This window comes from Megascapheus bottae, chromosome 11, assembly GCF_031878675.1.
Source record: "Megascapheus bottae isolate mThoBot1 chromosome 11, mThoBot2.hap1, whole genome shotgun sequence".
In the NCBI taxonomy this organism is placed as follows: domain Eukaryota; kingdom Metazoa; phylum Chordata; class Mammalia; order Rodentia; family Geomyidae; genus Megascapheus; species Megascapheus bottae.
Window position 1 is genome coordinate 38896374 of NC_143519.1, and position 19872 is coordinate 38916245.

Genomic DNA, 19872 nt, shown 5'->3' on the forward strand with positions numbered 1-19872 from the left:
GTATCATTTTATGCAATTGTGTGAACATAATTATTGAACCTTTGTGTTCCTCTCCTAAGAATATATTCCCGGGGCTGGGAGTTTGGCCGAGTAGTAAGAGTGCTTGCCTAGCATGCACCAAGACCTGGATTCAATTCCTTTGAACCACATACATAGAAAAAAAAAGCCAGAAGTAGTGCTGTGGCTCAAATGGTAGAGCACTAGGCCTTGAGGAAAGCCAGGATAGTACTCAGGCCCTGAGTTCAAGCCCCAGGACTGGCAAAAACAAAACAAAACAAAATTGATATATTCTTATGGTCTCACTGTGTGAATGTCTACAGTTTCCTTCCTAAGTGTAAATGTCAAATTTACGAGTTACTATCTGGGTGACTTCAGGCAACTTACCTTTTTTCCCTTATTGAAGAGGAAGATGAATGCACCATGCATCTCACAGAGTCAGTGTATTAGTGACTTGAAAAAACTAAGTAGGAGGGGCTGGGGGTCTGGCTTAGTGGTAGAATGCTTGCCTAGCATGCATGAAGGTCCGGATTTGATTCCTCGGTACCACGTACATAGAAAAGAGCTGGAAGTGGTGCTGTGGCTCAAGTGGTAGAGCTTTGGCCTTGAGAAAAGTCCAAGGACAGTGCTCAGGCCATGAGTTCAAGCCCCATGACTAGCAAAAAACAATTAGAAAAACAACAACAAAACTAAGTAGGAAACAGTGCATGCACTCAGTATTTTATTTTTTATTTATTTTTTTGTTGATTGTGGGGCTTGAATTCTGGGTCTAGGCACCTTTAGCTCAAGGCTGCTGCACTACCCCTGGGCCTGGGTATTGTTCTGATCTCTTTAGCTCAAGGCTACCGCCCTACCCCTTGAGCCACAGTACCACTTCCGGTTTTCTAGAGGTTAATTGGAGATAGTCTCATGACCTTTAGTGGTGCCTGGGCTGGCTTTGAACCATGATCCTCAGATCCAAACCTCCTAAGTAGGTGTGAGCCACCACGCCTGGCAAGCTGTTTTTCTTGTTGTTGTTTTGTTTTTGTTTTTGTTTTTTACCAGTCCTGGGGCCTGAACTCAGGGCCTAATTAAGCATTGCTCTTGGGCTTTCTTTTCTTTTGGGGGGGCAGGGGTGTGTTAAAAAGCCCTTTTATAAAGCCGTTTTTTATTAAAGAATTTATTAACGTTGATTTTTACATCATATTTTAAATGACAAGTTTAACAAACAAGTGTTCAAGAAAGGATATAAAGCCATTTTTAAACAAAACAAAAAAAGTTTACAAAAGGAAAAAAAAAGATACATAAAAAGAATAACTTGCTCCATGTCCCCAAAAGAGGGAGGAAAAATAAAGGGGACAATGCCAACATGTCAACAATATGGGGTTATTTTAATACAAAATACAAGCATAGGATACACATACTTAAAACAAAGCTCAGGAGCAGACACAGAGTCCTAGAAACCTTTCAATAAAGTCAAAGCAGAATTTGTTTTGTTTATGCAGATACATACAGAGACTGAGATATGTTAAATTAAATATCACAAAAGATAATCACACAAATTCTACCAATTCATGTTGTATCTATAATTCACAAACATGGTTAACAAAATCATGTTCACTTCAACCCCATTTCATTTAAATTTAAGGGAAAAGACCTTTTAAATAAAGTGATTACATTCAAACTTGAACTTCCTTAGTACCATGCTGCAGATTTCAGCACTGTTAAAGTATTGCAAGAATGCCCAACCCTCTGGTGTCTGATCATGTATCTAGTGACATGGCAGGATGAATGAAAAAAGGCCTGGTTTTAGCGATGGACTAATGAATTAATATAGTTAAGCAGGTTCCTCTTTTACCCTTCCTGCTTAGAACAGAAAGGATTAGGGACTAAAACAAGACTGGGAGTTTTAGAGATGGCATAATGCAGACTAAAAGATGAATCAAGGGAAACTATTGAGAACTTGGCTGCTGCTTAACCTGGTAAGTCTTAGTCTTTCCTTAAGTCTCACAGGAATTAGGTGTATAAGGTTTGCTGCAACACGTTCACGGTAAACAGACTTAAGTAGAGCTCTTATCTGAAGAAAAAAAAATTCACTAATTTTCAGAAGACAAAGGTTTAATTACCAGACATATACACATGCACTCACACACATGCCCATAGCCATTCAATACTTCAGGGGTTTTTACACGTTGTTTTAGGGCATAAACTGAGTACTACACATCCCATCAAAAAAGGAACAAAACAGAATCCCAATTTTACCCTCACCCCCATAGTCTAGAAAACCTTCTCTCACCCATGATGTACATAGTGTCTGCACAACGGTGCGTTCCACCAACCACAAGGGGCCTGCTCACCAGTTCTGCCACTCCACTGGCAGGGCTATAGGCAGGTATATGGATGGGACTTTCCCCAGTAGTGGTTATCACAATCAGCACCACTGTGATTTGCTTTAATCAGCCTTTGAATTTTATATTAAAAAGGAATCATGTATTGAGTTTATCCAAGACAAAGGGAAAATTAGGTGGAATGGACACATGATGGTCTAAGACTCAAACAATAAACCACCTCTCAATTTTCAAGTAAACTCAGTTTCATCCACAGAGAAAAGGGCAAAATTTTATCCTCCAGAGCAAATAGCTTGCTTTAATTTTTCTTACCCTTTGTCAGGAAATATGTATTACTTCTATTTAGGTAGGATAACTCAGTCAAACGACATAGAGACCACAGCCTTGTGCTTTCTTAAGGCTAGAGTTGTACCACTTGAGCCACAGCACCACTCCTGGCTTTCTCTATGTATGTGGTACCAAGGAATTGAACCCAGGTCTTTGTGCAGGCACTCTACCACTAGGCTAAACTCCTGGCCCAGAGCTTTTGTTATAAAAAGGACACTTTTTTTTGTTGATCACAATTTTAAAGGTTCTTTTTTCATCTACTGAATTTTATTTTTTGTTGTTGTTGTTTTTAAGGTTTGCAAAACTGTTCTTTGTTTTGTTTTTGTGATAGAGTCCTGCTAGCTCACACTGGCCTGGAACTCTTGCTTAGTTTATAGGCATCCACCACAAAGGCTGGTTCAGAAAGGTTTTGTTTCTGTGATGCTGTTGGTGTCTCTCACCACCCTTTCCCCAGCCTAAGAAACACTGGTGACTGAACTAAGGCTTCACACTGCAGGTGCTTAAGGCTTTACCACTTGATTCATTCTTCCAGCACCTTTTTATAAGTTAGTTATTTTCAAGGTAGGATCTTCCTTTATGCCTGGATCTTTCAACTTGTACTTCTCCATGTGCCTGGGAGGTGTGCACCGCTGTGCCCAAGCAGGGCTCTTATTCTATAGCTGGGATAGCTAGTATGCACCCCTCGCCCAGGCATTGGGTAACATAGTTATGATCATTTATTCCTGTCCCCATGAACATGGAAATATTCCCACCATCTCCATTTTACAAATAGCTAGGATTATAAGCTTGAGCCACCATGCCCAGACCAGAGTTGGTTTTTAAATTTTTTTGTTTATACTTTTAATTTATTTGAGATGATTATTTATTGTAGATAGGAAAATAGTCTTTTAGACTGGGGCTTTGCCATGTTTGTCTTGCTTTAAATAACAAATTTCCTCTTTTGAGAACAAAGTTATTATTAAGTAAGTTATTAAAAGTTATTAAGTAAGCCTTTCATTTAAATAATTGTATTTTCCCTTTGTTTGATTAGACTTTAATAAAGGTTTCTGAGGCACTGCTTGATGGCAGCTTTGGGAACTGTGGTTCCCAGTATGAAGAATACAGAATGGCCTGTCATAAACTGTTTCCTTTTACATCTGTTTTCCTGCCTGCCCTGAATGAAGTCCACGGTCCCAGTGCAACACTGAATTGTATAGCTGATAATTATGATGTCTTGACAAATGAAATTTGAAATCTTCTAAGAATCAAGCTCCTATAGACTCATAGCTGAATTTACATCAGGGTTTCTTTCCAGAGTGCGATTTAATATAGATGTGAAATGAAATATTTAGATTACATTTTTAGATGGAGTATTCTGAAATCTTATTCTCTGACTGCCAATTTACTCAAGCATCGGCTGAAATTACTTGTTTTGTTTGTATAAGTAAAAATACTTGCATAGTTTTTCTTTTCTTTGGTTGGTCTTGGGGCTTGGACTCTGGGCCTGGTGCTGTTCCTGAGCTCTTCAGCTCAAGGCTACTGCCCTACCCTCGAACCAAGCCTCACTTCCCATTTTCTGGAGGTTAATTGGAGATAAGACTCTCAAGGACTTTAGTGCCAAGGCTGGCTTTGAACTGCAATCCTCAGATCTCAGCTTCCTGAGTAAGGCATGAGCCACCATGCCTGGCACATCAGCAGCACTATGATAACTGCTCTGGCTGGCCTATCATAATTAAGAATTTCTGATAGATGGCACCGGTGGCTGTAATCCTAGCTAATCAGAAGACTGAGATCTGAGCATTGCTGTTCAAAGCCAGCCCAGACAGGAAAGTTTTTGAAACTCTAGAAGTAGAGGTAAAGTACTAGCCTTCAGTGAAAAAAGCCAAGGGATGGTGCTCAGGCCCGGAGTGCAAGCCCCAGTACAATCACCAAAACAAAAAAAGATAATTTTTGATTAAGTGAAATTGTATACTGCCTTTTTAAATTATTTTCCTCAGATCTTCTTTCAGAATCTGTCAGTATCTGTGTTTTAATCCCTCTTATTGGTTAGTTTATTTGCTTGCTCTTAAAATATTAATTGTATGTTAAGAAATATGGAATTCCTTAGGCCACATATTGAGGCTTATTTTAAAATTTAATTTGCCTCTTCTCCTTAATTTTTCATTATTTACCCTCCTTTTGCAGTATCCATAGAAATGATACTCTGGTTGAACAAAGGTACTATAGTTTTATATAAATGATTTATAATGTAAAAATAGATTTGACTTTTAATCATGTAAATTTATTGGTAAATTTGTTACGTATCTGCTAGTCTGAAAGACCCACATGTAGAGTTGTGCTGTTTTAACTGAGTTGCTTGGGGAGTTCACAAGTAGTTTACCCTAAGAAGTGATGTGCTTTGGAGGAGCTTAATGGATCAGAATAGAAATAAATGAAGCACTGTTACTCTTCTAGCTATGCAGTGACTATTAATGCATTTTTAAATCCCTAAGTAAAATGAGAATTTACTCCTGTTAGATGAACTGTTAAATCATAGTGTTGTTTTGGGAGAGATATCTTTTTGGAGAGATAGCTTTTTGTCATGTACAGGAAACAGTAATGGAATCATTTCAGTATGTGTAAAAATGTCTGTAATATTACTGCTTTCCTCAAGCAAATGTAAACTCAAAAAGGGAGATTTAGATAATTTAATTAAAATAATGTCCTTTGACTCTTAACCCTTTCAGATTTGTAATTGCTGAGAGGGAGGGAAGAGTTACAACTCACTGTAAAATAATACCAGCTTAGATAATGCTATAATAAATTATTTTGTATGCAGTTACTTATGTGTATTTGTGATTTTATATGGCAAAAATATTTTTGAGAAATTTTCCCTGAGGACAGATTTGATCATCTCAGCCTTTTCAGTCTTTTCAAGTTTACAAAACATGGAGTTCTCAATTACTGATTGCCATATATATTTTGATGTCACAACAGCTTGTTATTTCTTTCATTCATTCATTCATTCATTCATTGTGCCAGTACCAGGGCCTGAACTCAGGGCCTGGGTACTTTGTGCTCAAGGCTTAAAAAAAATAATGGTGGCCCTGGTGACTCAGGCTTGTTATCTTAGCTACACAAGATCTGAAGATTGTGGTTTGAATTCAACTAGGGCAGGGAAGTCTATGAGTCTCTTGTTTTAATTCACCAGCAAAAAGCTAGAAGAGGGGGCTGGAAGTTTGGCCTAGTGGTAGGGTGCTTGCCTAGCATACATGAAGACCTGGGTTCGATTCCTTGGTACCACATACATAAAAAGGCCAGAAAAGAGAAGTGGCAGAGTGCTAGCCTTGAGGAAAGTCCAAGGACAGTGCTCAGGCCCTGAGTTCAATCTCCACGACTGGCAAGGGAAAAAAAAAAAGGTAGAAGTGGAGCTGTGGCTCAAGGGTAGAGAGATATCCTTGAGTGAAGAAGCCAAGTGAGAAAGAGCATGAGGCCCTGAATTCAAATGCCATTGTTGGCACACAGAAAAGAGATACAAAATGGGGCAGATATTATATAAGAGATGTGAGAGAAGAAATCCCTTCACTTCCCCCATCCCCTATGCTAGCACTCTACCACTTGAGCCACACAGTACCACTTCCAGCTTTTACTGTGTATGTGGTAGTGAGGAATCAAACTCAGGGCGTAGTGCATGACAGGCGAGCACTCCACCACTAGGCCATGCTCCCAGCCCTTAAATGTAGTTTAAATGGGTTGGTTCATCCATGCACAGAAGTGAAATGGTTGGGGTAGGGCCACTGATCTGGTCCATCTGTTTCCTTATCTTTCCTTACCCCCTTCTCTTATGGAGCACTGGAAAGGAAGTCCCAGACATTCCACCATTTCTTCTAGCCTCTCTTTCCTCTAATCACATTATACTTACCCCAGGCAGTTTTCAAACTGTGCAGTGGACTCTCTTCCATGCAGTGGAGTCTCTTTCTCCACAAGACTGAAGTACAGCGTCCTCCATCCTTGTTTTGGACCTACACTACTGATATCTATTAGTGAATAAACAGCTAATTGGGGAATTGTGGTCTATAGAACTTGCAGATGGCAGGATAAGCTGATAAACCAAAGTGCCTGACAATGATTTTCGGGGAAGGGGTTACAAAAGAATGAGGAAGTAAGGACAGAAGAATGAGGAAATAAAAATTAGAATAACACCTGTAATCCTAGCTACTCAGGAGGCTGAGATCTGAGGATTTCATTTCAAAGCCAGCCCTGGCAGGAAAGTCTGGGAGACTCCTATCTCCAATTAACCACCTGAAAACTGGAAGTTGTGCTATGGATCTAGTGGTAGAGTGCTAGTCTTAAGCTGAAGAGTCTGTGGACAGTGTCTGGACCCAGAGTTCAAGCTCCACAACTGACCAAAAGAAAGAAAAAAAGGCTGGGAGTTTGGGCTAGTGGTAGAGTGCTTGCCTAGCATGCACGAAGACCCGGGTTCGATTCCTTGGTACCATATGCATAGAAAAAAGCCAGAAGTGGTGCTGAGACTCTAGTGGTAGAGCTCTGGCCTTGAGAAAGTCCAAGGACAGTGCTCAGGCCCTGAGCTCAAGCCCAGGACTGGCAAAAAAAAAAAAAAAAAAAGAGGATAGTAAATCTTTGTCTTCACAACTTTCCAGGAAACAGAAGGGAGACCCACTAAGGAGAAAGCCATCACTGTTTTAACCCTTCACCAAGCTCTGTAATGAAGAAAGCTCTAGGTGATGTGGAGATGGGATGAAGTACTCTCTTTCCCATGGTTATCTTTCTCTGTCCTATTTCTCTTTTAAGAAACTTTGCTATCATCTTTGTTAGGTTTGCATCTCTGAATTTTCTTGCCAGATGCAAGAACCAACGTCAGCTTGGCTGCTCTGAATTTTCTTATAACATATTTAGTGCATTGGCTGGGAAGTTAGGGATTGAGTAAGTATGTCTCTTACTGACTTAAATTCATTAAATGATTCCATAACTCAGATCTTGAATATCCTGGTTCTCTGGAAATAGTAAGAACTCTTAAGAGAATACAGTATTCTTAACAACAGAGATCAGGGATAAACACTGTTCTTAAGGACACATCCTCCTAGCTAATGATCTGAGAGCAGTGTGGACCAGTTGGGTCTGCTCTTCAGGTTGGGTGGCTTTGCAGCTTGGGCTGCAGTGAGATTTGATCTGATTGCTTGCCACCAAAAATCAAACCTAAAGACTGTGTGTGTGTGTGTGTGTGTGTGTGTGTGTGTGTGTGTGTGTGTGTGTGCGCGCGCGCGCTAATACTGGATCTTGAACTCAGGGCATGTGCCTTTTTGCTCAAAGCCAGCACTCTACCACTTGACCAAATAAGATTCACTGAAGCCTCAAAATTGCCCAGGGCCAATCAGAGAGGGGCCTGGAGCTTCAACTCCTGCTGGGCTCCCTTCACAGCTCAAGATTTGTTTCAAGTTGTTGATGTTGTTTCTGTTACTGGTTATGTTAAGGGGAGATCCTTCACTTTGTGGCCTGAAGACTCCTAGAGAGTCCCCTCCCCTTCCTACCCTCAGAGAGTCCCGTCCCCTCCCTACCCCCAACTTTGTTTGCATCATTTGCAGCACAAAAGACTTAGTGGGGCAGGCCTGTGACTGGCCTATAGTCCCTCTAGGTGAGAGGCAGAGATAGGATTTCCACTTGAGGCCCAGGGCAAAATCTCTAGATCTTATCTGAAAATTAACTAAGTCTGCAGTCTAACTCCTATTTCCTTCTTGGGAAACAAAATGTTTCCTATTTCTCCCTACTTTAACTGTTACTGTAAAACAAATCCTTGTTAAAACTTAGAGCAATAACAACAGAAAATTCTAAGATATAAAAAGGGTTGGGGCATGGCTCAAGTGGTAGAGCATCTGCTTGAGGCCTTGAGTTAAAACTTGAGTATTACAAAAAAAAAAAAAAAAAAAAAAGATAAAGTGGGGGGAAATTTTTGGAAATTGTGTATCTAAAATAGCACATGTGTCTTAAATATATTAAGAGCTCTATAATAAAGAGACATAACAATTAACAAATGGGCAAAGGATATGAATAGAAGGAATTACTAAAGGCTTTTCAAGAAGCACAAGAACCAGGCACTAATGGCTCATGCCTATACTTCTTACTCTGGAGGCTGAGATTTGAGAGACTCTTATCTTCAATTTAACCACCAGAGAGCTGGAAGTAAACTGTGGTTCAAGTTTGAGTAAAAAAAGCTAAAGGACAGCACCCAGGCTCTGGGTTCAAGCCCCAATACTAAAAGAACAAAAAAGCACATGAAAGCATATTTCTTATCAGAGGAAAATGGGAATAAGAGCTACAGTGAGAAGGCCCTTTCCATCCTGGGGAATTGGCTTTGAAATATTCTTGATACAATTATAGAGGAATTGGAATCCTCCTCAGGCTCTATGCAGGGTCTAAAATGACGAAGACACTTTGAAAAGTAGTTCTCAAAGTGTTCCCCACCCCTTCTCTGCTCAAGAATAAACCAAGACTGTGTACATGCTAAGTAAGCACCTTGAAATGCCAGGTAATTAAATTGGAACCTGATTGACATTGTTCAGGGAACCTCATGTACCACTCAGGGGACAAACGGTCTGCGCATGCTTCCTTTATATTCTCTGCTACTTCACTCATGGTCACAAGCTAATCAAACTAATTTTGGTCTGGCCCAGTAGTTTCATTACTCAATCTGATTAAAAATACAAATGCAGAATATAAGCTTGTTTCTGAAGTAAGAGGTAGAGATGCTGGTGCATACAAAATAAAGAGATCTAAAATATACACTGGATCACTGCTTGGAGTGGAAGAGGAAACTGATGTCATGATGGGTGTTTACAGGATACTTGGTGCTCTGGGTGTTTGCATGGTGAGCAAAGGGCTGCCCTGCTTCCTGTCTGCACAGAGGCAGTAGGCACATGGCTGGCTTCTTCAGTGTTGGTCAGTGAGCCTCAGAGATGACTTGGAGAGTTTAGTGCCTGCATATTGTTTTGTGTCATAGTCCACTCCCTCAAAAATCCATCTTTACAAATGATTGTATTCAGCACAAAAGTCATTGGGGTTCTGTATCAAAGTAATGTTTGCAAGGCTGAGGATGATAGTTCAGTAGTAGAATGCTTGCATAGCGTGTGTGAAGCCCTGAGTCCAATCCACAGTTCTGCAAAGAAAGCCAAGTAGAACAAACACAACCCAAACCCAATTTGTGTATTATGTAAGAACTTTCATTAAGCTAGTGCAGTGGTTCACAACTGTAATCCTACCTATTTGGGAGGCAGAGATTGTAAGGATTGAAGTTCAAGGCCAGCCTTGCCCCTCCCCCCAAAAAAAGCTATTTCAACCCTGCACATGAATTCAGTAGGAAGCTTGAAGATGAATTCTGGGAAAGCACATTCCATTTAGGGTTCCCCCCCATACACATTTAGTTTTCTATTACTGAGAGTCATAGTGTAGGTATTTTTCAGCCATTCCTTGTCACTGTTGAATAGTTATTTCATTGTGTTAATATGCCATAATTTGTAACTCTGATCTCCTGGACACTAGTTTAAGTTTGCATGTTCCTTGCTGTAGTGAATGGTGCTAATATAGACCTTCTCTTCTCTGGTTCTTTCTTGGTTCTCACTTATTGAGATCTTACTTTGTTTATACTCAGTAATGGAATGTTGGGTTTGTTGTAAGGTGTGAGGATTTTCAATTCTGTAATTGAAGCCAGGCTGATTTCATGAAGCAGGGGGACTAATTTATATTCTTCTGAGCAGTGTATAGTTTGTCTTAATCACTCACTTTTAATGTTATTTGGTGTTACAAGACTTCTTAATTTATTTTGACACACGGTCTCCCTGTTATCTTATATCAAGCATACAAATCAATTCCACATGGACTCAACTATCTATCTATATCTATATATCTATATCTATATCCATATTTGAGCCACAGTGCCACTTCTGGCTTTTTCTGTTTATGTGGTACTGAGGAATCCAGTACTCAGCCTTCACACACGCTAGGCAAGCACTCTACCATTAAGCCACATTCCCAGCCCAACATGTCAATTTTTAGAGAAGACTTGAGACAAATGTCTTTAGAATTTGAGATAGGGAGATAAAAATCTTACCACTAGACACACTTGTGCACGCGCGCGCACACACACACACACACACACACGCGCGCGCGCACACACGCACACCAAGCCTACCATAAAATAGAAGTGTAACTTAAGTTTCTTTTTCCTTAAAATTGCACAACCTTATCATATATAAAAGTAAAATTAAACTGCCTATAATCTTAATTACTCAGGAGGCTGGTATATGAGGATCACAGTCCAAAGCAGGAAAGTGTGTGTGACTCATCTCCAATTAACCAGCAAAATTGAATCTGTGGCTTAAGTGGTAGAATGCTAGTCTTGAGTGAAAAAGCTAAGGGACAGTGCCAGACCCCAAGGTCATGCCCCAGTACCAGAATCAGGAAAAAATAAAAGCAAAAATGAAACAAAGCAAATCGGATTTGTGGTTTCAAGATCTATGTTGTCAATTGACTAGCTCTTGGTCAAAAGGTCAGTTTTATTTTATAATCTAGGTAGTACAAACTTCAGATATTATTGAGTGCCTTTATACTTAAGTTCTATCTTGTTATCAATAGGAATTTTTAAGTTTACCATTTATTCATAGATTTTAGTTTTGTTAAAATTTTCTGTCTTTCTTGGAAATTATGTCAGTTTAGATTTCACCTGGCTGGTGTGATCAAACTCATTGTCCTGCCAATATGATATATTAACCTGGCTTGATATTTTAGTCGGAAACATACTGCTGCCTTATGAGTATTTTATTACAAGGAAACCTTTAGACGTTTTCTAGAGGATGAGAACTGCATTTTTTCCCTCCCTTGGGGTCATTTGGCTAATTTATCATTTTGGAACACAAAGGACTTGGTTATGATGCAATGCTGGTGTTTGGCACCTGGACCTTATCCCACCATGCTATTTACTGCTCAGCTGGTGGTAATTACTTTTATCTGCTGTGAGGACAGTTCCTGTCTACTCAAGTTGTTTCATTAACTTGTGGAATTTTTTTTTTTTTGCCAGTCCTGTGGCTTGAGCTCAGGGCCTTAGCGTTGTCCTTGGGCTTTCTCAAGGCTAGCACTCTACCACTTGAGCCACAGCACCACTTCTGGCTTTTTCTATGTATGTGGAGTGCTGAGGAATCAAACCCTGGTCTTCGTGCATGCTAGGCAAGCACTCTGACCACTAGGCCAAACTCCCAGCCCCATTTGTGGAATTTTTTTGTATGTACAGTTATCAGTGACATGTATTTTAAATAGACTGTGCTTTATAAGCCAACTTGTACTCTACTTTGTGCGCACGCATGTGTGTGTGTGTGTGTGTGTGTGTGTGTGTGTGTGTGTGTGCCAGTTTGGGCTCTTAAACTTGGGCCTAAAGGCTATCCCTTAGCTTTTTTGCTGAAGGCTAGTCCTCTACCACTTGAGCCACAGCTCTTCTTCTAGCTTTTTAGTGGTATATTGGAAATAAGAGTCTCACTGACTCCTGCCCAGTCTGGCTTTGGATTATTTCTTGAGCTCTGAGCCTCCTGAGTAGGTAGCATTACAGGTGTGAACCACTGACCCATGGTTCTAAACCTCCACATATTAAAAATACAATAATATTTCAAACTTCCTTTCTGTGCATTTTGTATTTACTTTGCTCTTTTGAGTATCCACATAAGTCCATAGATGCTTATAGATTTACTCAGCCGAGTTAAGATAATTTATGCCAATAGTTCCCAAACTGTGGTCTCTGGCTCAGCCGCACTTTCTCCTGGGAATGCACTAGAAATGCAGATGCTTGGGCCTCATTCCAGACCTGCTAAATCGGCAACTCTGGAAATGGGCCCAATAAGGCATTTTTCAAAAGCCCCAGGTCTTCTATTCATTTACCCAGTCCATCAAGATGTTGGTACTTTGGAGGCCCACCCTGAGTTGTTCTGCTCCGGATGTTTTTAGCTTATTCTGAGGACTTCATGGTATTCCAGATTCAGAGCGAGACGTTTTTCCTTCAGTTAGCTTCAACTCTCTAAGGAGTCTTTCTTAGAGAAAAATCTCTGAACTTAGAGAATCAAACCTTAGTACTAGTGATACTTATATGTGTGGGAGATGATCCAAATAGGAAACAAGGAACAGCTGCTAATTCTGAGCCATGGTTAATGAGACAGCATAAAGATTCTATACAAACATTTAATGTAAGTTATTGTACTCTCTAGTAGGAGGTTTTGTTGAACACTGGAATCTTCTGTGCTAATCACATAGAGCTTAGTTTCTTTTTCAGGCAAACTGTTAATGCTTACAAAGTTATTAAGTTAGATACATTTACCCTGAAAGTCACCCTTCTGAAGTGGATGTCAAGTGGATGAAAGCATCCTGTAGGAGAACAGAAGGTAGCTGGACTGGAAATTTTTCTCTCCCACTCAGAGTATGACAATCAGGAGGTCATGAGGAATGTTTCTTCCACAGTCTTGGGAAATGCTGCAGTTGGTGTGGCTTTTTATTATTATTGAAAACATATTGTTAGCTGGGCGCTGATGGCTCATGCCTGTAATCCTAGCTACTCAGGAGGCTGAGAACTGTGGATCACAGTTCAAAGCTAGCCCAGGCATGGAAGTCCAAGAGACTCTTATCTCCAATTACCATTAGAAAACTGGAAGTGGCACTGTGGCTCAAAGTGGTAGAACACTACTGAAGAGCTCAGGGACAACACCCAGGCCCAGAGTTCAAGCCCCACAACCAATTAAAAAAGAAATATTGTTTACTCATATTTCATTGTAATTGTGGTCATCTTGATGTTTGTCTTACCCAGGCTTTCTAAAATATTAGGTTATTTAGAAGATAATCTTACAGGTTTCCATATATATATATATATAATATAATATATAATAGGTTTTTTTATACTCTGAACTTTTGCAGTTTGTTGTATGTCAGTTGTAATGAGAGAAACTAGTAAACACACACACACACACACACACACACACATGCACACACACACTGAAGTCTGTTGATTTCTTTGGCATGCTTAGCTTTAACCAAGGTGGGCAGCATGTCTAGAATATTCTTCATACATCCTTCCCTTGTTTTTTGCATATCACTGTGGTTCCTGCCAGGAGGCAGATGCAGTACCAGGAGTCAGTCAGAGTAGGATGGAGGCCCTGGGATCATGGAAAGGGTCTGCTGCTGAGTCAGACAGATGTGGAGCAAAGTACTGACTGAGTATCTGGGTCATATCAAGAGGTCAGGTGTTTTTATTTTTTATTTATTTTTGTTTGTTTGTTTTTGCCAGTCCTGGGCTTGAGCTCAGGGCCTGAGCACTGTCCTTGGACTTTCTCAAGGCTAGAGCTCTACCACTTGAGCCTCAGCACCACTTCCGGCTTTTTTCTATGTATGTGGTACCAAGGAATCGAACCCGGGTCTTCATGCATGCTAGGCAAGCACTTTAACCACTAGGCCAAACTCCCGGCCCCAGGTGTTTTTATTTTTAATTTTAAGTTTTTGTTTTGTTTTGGTAGGTCATAGGGCTTGAACTCTGAGCCTGGGCACTGCCTCTGAGCTCTTTAGTTCAAGGCTATCGCTCTGCCCCTTGAACCTCAGTGCCACTTCCGGTTTTCTGGTGATTAACTGGAGATTAGAGTCTCATGGACTTTCCTGCCCAGGCTGACTTGGAACCACGATCTTCAGATCTCAGCCTCCTGAGTAGCTAGGATTACAGATGTGAGCCACCAGCTCCTGGCCTTGTTTTTTGATTCTTTTTTAGGGGAATCAGTACTAAGGTTTGAACTCAGGTCCTCATGCTTGCTTGGCTTTTCTTACTTTGTTGGTGCTCTAACACTTAAGCCATGCTTCCAGCCTAACTTTTTGCAAGTTATTTTGGATACAGAGTCCTATAGACTTTGCTGAGCAGGTTGATTCTGAACCTTGATCCTCCAGCTAGGATTTCAGGCATAAACTATTGGTGCCTGGCTTCACTTTTCCTAGTTGAAAAACTGAAATCTTAATACCAACTTTATGGTTATCACAAGGACACAGGAAGAGGAATCTCAAGTGCGTGGGGTTGTTTCTCTTCTCTTCCACAGCCCGTGCAGGGTGTCTGCCTGCTACAAAGATCCCAGGCTCTTCTGCAATGTAGTAGATGAAGAGAGCAGGCAGATTTATGCATCTTGAGTTTTGAAGGGTTTGTACTTGGAAAGGGAACAATGGAGTTTAAGAACTGAGGATCCTGATAGTCAAGGAAGGCAAACCACATAACCACTCCTGTTTCTTTTTCTTTTTTCTTTTGCTCTTGCTTTTAAAAATGATGATGATAATGATGACGATGGATGCGTATTTTAACACAATAAAGTGGGTGGTTGAATGGATTTTTGACAAATGTCCATGTATGCATCACCCAAATGAAATCAAGGAACATTTCCCAGTGTTTCCTGGCGCTCCTCTCAGCAGGGGAGAGGCCTCTCTGCAGGCAGTCCTTGGTCTAACTTCAAGCTCTGTAGGTGCATTTTATCTTCATTTGACTTTTCTGTCAATGGAATTGTACAACATGTTGCCTCTATTACTTTTCTAAATGCTACTTTGATGCATGACTACAAACTTTAGAAGCTTCAAACAACCTAAATTTATTTCTTTGAGTTTTTGTGTTAGAAATTCAGTCTACGGACTGAAGTCCAAATTGCGGCAGAGTCTGTTCTTTTCTGGAGTCCCTAGGGAAGAATCTGTTCCTTTTTCTTAACCAGTGGTCTCTTTGCCATCTTTAAAACCAGCAGTGCTTGGGCTGGGAGTTTGGCCTAGTGGTAGAGTGCTTGCCTAGCATGCACAAAGACCCAGGTTCAATTCCTTGGTACCACATACATAGAAAAAACTGGAAGTGGTGCTGTGACTCAAGTGGTAGAGCTCTAGCCTTGAGAAAGCCCAAGGACAGTGCTCAAGCCCTGAGCCCAAGCCCAGGACTGGCAAACAAAACAAAAAAACAAAAACAAAAACAGTGCTACCTCTCTGCCATTCTTCTCTAGTCACATCTCCTTTTGGCCATAGCTAAGAGGAAAGGTTCTCCTGTGTGTGTGTGTGTGTGTGTGTGTGTGTGTGTGTGTGTGTGTATGTGTGTGTCTGTGTATGCTTGTACTAGGGTTTGAACTCAAATCCTCAAGTTCTCCTTGGGCTTTTTAGTTCATGGCTAGTACTCTGCTTACTTGAGGCACACCTCCAGTTCTGGTTTTTTGCTGGTTAATTGGAGAGGAGAGTCTAAAGACTTTGTCCTGGCTGGCTTTAAATCATGATCCCAATAGCTCAGCCTCCAGAGTAACTAGGATTATAGTTCTAGGCCACAGGCTTCGGACAAGGCTCTTCTCTTTATGGTTAGATTGGGCCCTGAGATAGTTTGGATGTGGTTATCTCCAAAGAATCATTTATTGGAACTTTTGACTTTGAGAGGAGATGCTTAGAGTGAGTTAGGTCAATGGAAGCACTAACCTAGGAAGAGGTTAACGTAGCTTTGAGGAACTCGGTTAGTTCCCACAACATGGGCTACACACATGCTCCTTCCCAGTGACATGACCAGCCCCTGAACATTTTTTATTTTTCTCTTAAGTACTTGTTGGCAGTCAGTCCAGGATTGGTTTGGTACAAAAGCTCCATAGTATAAGAGATCCAACTTTCTTCTGTTTTGCTATCCTCATAAGTGGTTGAAAGCAGCCATCCCAGAAGACCACCTGGGCACAGTATGGTTTACTGTCGGCAGGGGCTAACAAGGCCAGTTCTTTCATGGGAGAGGGAGAAATGGCACCTGTCTTTGTTCAAGATTTTTTTTTTTTGGTCAGTGGTGGGACTTGAACTCTGGGCCTAGACACTGTCCATGAGCTCTGCAGCTCAAGGCTACCACGCTATGCCTGGAGTCATAGTGCCACTTCTGTTTCTGGTGATTAATTGGAGATGAGTCTCATAGTATTTAGTGCCCAGGCTGGCTTTGAACCTTGATCCTCAGATCTCAGCCTCTTGTGTAGCTAGGATTACAGGTGTGAGCCACCATGCCTGAGATCAAGGGCATTTTTATACAGTTTTGGGTCCAGGGGCAAGAAATACATTGTGGGCAGCTGGATGCTTAAGATAGCAGGTAGGCAGGGCAGAGTTCAAGTGTGTGTGTGGGAGGTGGGGGGGGTGCCTCGGCTGATGCAGCCAGAGATAGAGATATGTGCTGAGGGCCTAGGATGGAGACTGTGAAGCCCAAGATGGAAGAGAACATACCACCAGTGGTGAAAACCCCAACTCTGTGTCTGTCTCTCATCTATCAGGAGATATCAGTTTTGTGGGAACCTATGTCCTTCCTCTGGGGCAGAGAGTTCCAAAAGATTATCTAGGGGCTGGGAGCATAGTCTAGTGGTAGAGTGCTCATCTAGCATGCATAAAACCCATGCATAAACAGAAAGAGCCAGAAGTGGCGCTGTGGCTCAAGTGGCAGAGTGCTAGCCTTGAGCAAAAAGTGTCCAAGGACAGTATCCAGGCTCTGAGTTCAAGCCCCAGGACTGGCAAAAGAAAAAAATATCTAGACATTTTAAAGAATAACTAGAGGTTTTAAAGACTAAAGACTGTCTTTGCTGGAAGTGGAGCTCAAAGTGGCTCAAAGTGGTAGAGCACTGGCCTTGAGCAGAAAAGCTCAAGGCCAGTGCCCAGGGCCTGAGTTCAGGCCCCAGGACTGACAAAAATAAAAAAAGAATATCTTTGCTTACAGCCAGTTGTCCAAAACTTGGTTTCATCTTCATTCCGAACTCAAAACATGCAGGCTGGGGAATACATTATTTCAAGAACCCATAAGTCCATCTAGTCTAGGAAGAGAAGATCTAATATTGGAACAACTAGAACTTTCACAGAGTATCTGTAAGAATATCATGTACATGTACAGAGCCAGCGAGGTGGCTCATGTCTGTCATCCTAGCTACTCTGGAAACTGAGATCTGAGGATCAAGGTTCAAAGTCAGCCTGGGCACAAAAGGACCTGAGACTTTTATCTCTAATTGATCTCTAGAAAATGGGAAGTGGGCTTGGCTCAAGGGTAGGGCAGTAGCCTTGAGCTGAAGAGCTTGGGGATAACACCCAGGCCCAGGGGTAGGGTGGTAGCCTTGAGCTGAAGAGCTCAGGGACAGTGCCTAGGCCAAGTACTAGCCACATGACCCCCACACAAAAAAATATCATGTTACAGGTTATTTGATATAAGAGACCTAAGGGAAAATTATTTTAGCTTCAAGTCTGGAGATAAAAAATTGGGAACCAGGGCTGGGAGTTTGGCCTAGTGGTAGCTTGCCTAGCATGCACCAAGACCCAGGTTCTATTCCTCAGTACCATACATATATAAAAAGCTTCAAGTAATGCTATGGCTCAAGTGGTAGATTTCTAGCCTTGAGAAAGCCCAAGGACAGTGCTCAGACCCTGAGTTCAATCCCTGGGACTGGCAAAAAAAAAAAAAAATGGAAGCCAATGAGCGATAGATACACTGTTGAGAGGCAATGAAATGGACTGGAGAAAGTAAAAGGCTGTGACATATCATTGCCTGGCAAGAACAGGGGTCTGAGTTCAAATCCCAGTGCCACCAGGGAACAAAGAGGGAGAGAAGAGGCAAGAAGGGAGAGGGAGAGAGAGAGGGAGGGAGGGAGGAAGAGAGGAAGAGATGGCAGCAAAGACTGGAAAGAGAATGAAGAAGTCGGTACAGAGAAGCTGTCCAGGACAAGATTCAAGAAAGGAAAGGATAGCTGTGGAGAGGGGAAGAGATGCTGCAATGAGTTGAATGTCAGCCCGTATATTGAACGGTGTTTGGTTAACACTGAATTGAAAATGTGGCTATGTCAAGAGCTTTCAGGAGTGAATTAAGTTATGAAGGCACAGCCCTCAGGTGTTGGGTTAGTGTCTTATACAGAGCTTGATGGGGATGGGGGTGGGTGTCATTCCTTCATGCTGACTGCCTCAGTCTTGAGTTTGGACTTCCAGCTTCAGAATAATGAGAAATAAGTTTCTGTTGTTTGTAAATTACCTGGTCCATTGTTCTAGCAAGTAGATTAAGACGATACCCATTAAGAGAAAGAGCTGATTTTAAAAATAAGAAGTTGTAGCTGGATGTTAGTGGTTCATGTCTGTAATCCTAGCTAATCAGAAGGCTGGGATCTGAGGATTGGGGGGTTCAAAGTCAGTCCTGGTAGGAAAATCTGTGTGATTCTTATCTGCAATTAACCATCCGAAAAGCTGGAAGCAGAGCTGTGGCTTAAGTAGTAAGCACAAAAGCTTAAAGACAGAGCCCAGGCCCCAGAACCAACACAAAAACACACAAGCTAGACCAAAACAAAAACCAAGAAGTACTTGTTCTGCATCCAATCAAAAGTAATCTCAAATCTTTTTCTGGAAGACAGCTCTACTTGTGTGACCTTGTGAAACTTGGACTGGAAGTAAAGCTCATGGTAAGCATGTTGTGAACGGTATTCAGGGGGTGGGGGACAAAGTTACATCTAAACAGTGAGGTCATGGTTCTTCTCTGTCACTGTGGTGTCTGGGGGCCATAGGGGATCTTGGGACAGGAAATGGAAGTCAGCCAGAGGCTCAGGGGATTAAGGGTTCAAAGCTTTGCTTTAGTCTGGCTGTAGGGAAAGAATCAAGGAATGCAGAAGTGCACTACATTGTACTTGTGTTGCTTGTGATAAGGGTTGGCCGTCAACTAGAGAGGGGACAAATTGTACTGCAGTCACTTAGTAGATTTCTAAGTGGCTGCTGGCAGTTCTTTGGCTTCAGCTTTCAGGCGGGTGCCTGCTCTGTAGGCTGAGAGTTTGGCTAGAGGGTGCCAGGGAAAAGGCAAGGAGATTAAGAGCAGAGATAAGGGGTTTGGGAAGGTGGGAAGGAGAAGGGGGAAGGGGAAAGATTGAGGGGAATATTTGGAGAAGGGAAGGGAGAAGAGGAAGAAAAAGTTGTGAAAGAAATCTGGGCCTGGGTTATCTGCTTTCTTCCATGGAGACCCAGTGTACTCCCCATTCTCCACCTTGCTTCCAGGTGCCTCCCCATGAGGGCACCGGGTATGGGCTGTGGTGAAACCCAGAGTGGCCCTGGTGGCTCACATCTAGAATCCTAGCCACTCAAGACACTGAGATTTGAGGACTGCAGTTTGACACCAGTCTGGACAGAAAAATCCTGGAGACTCTTATCTCCAATTAACCAACAAAAAGCTGGAAGTGCTCTGTGGCTCTAGTAGAGGAGC

At 41.7% G+C, this 19872-nt stretch overlaps 1 protein-coding gene across 1 annotated transcript in view; it reads left to right on the forward strand.

The window, feature by feature from the left end:
- Naa16 (N-alpha-acetyltransferase 16, NatA auxiliary subunit) overlaps window positions 1–5451 on the forward strand; it is a 56972-nt gene extending 51521 nt beyond the window's left edge. The window contains exon 20 of the mRNA XM_090342077.1: window positions 3682–5451. Coding sequence (XP_090198203.1) covers window positions 3682–3882 — 201 coding nt within the window. The 3' untranslated portion in view covers window positions 3883–5451. The remainder of the gene's footprint in view (window positions 1–3681) is intronic.
- Window positions 5452–19872: the final 14421 nt, after the last annotated feature.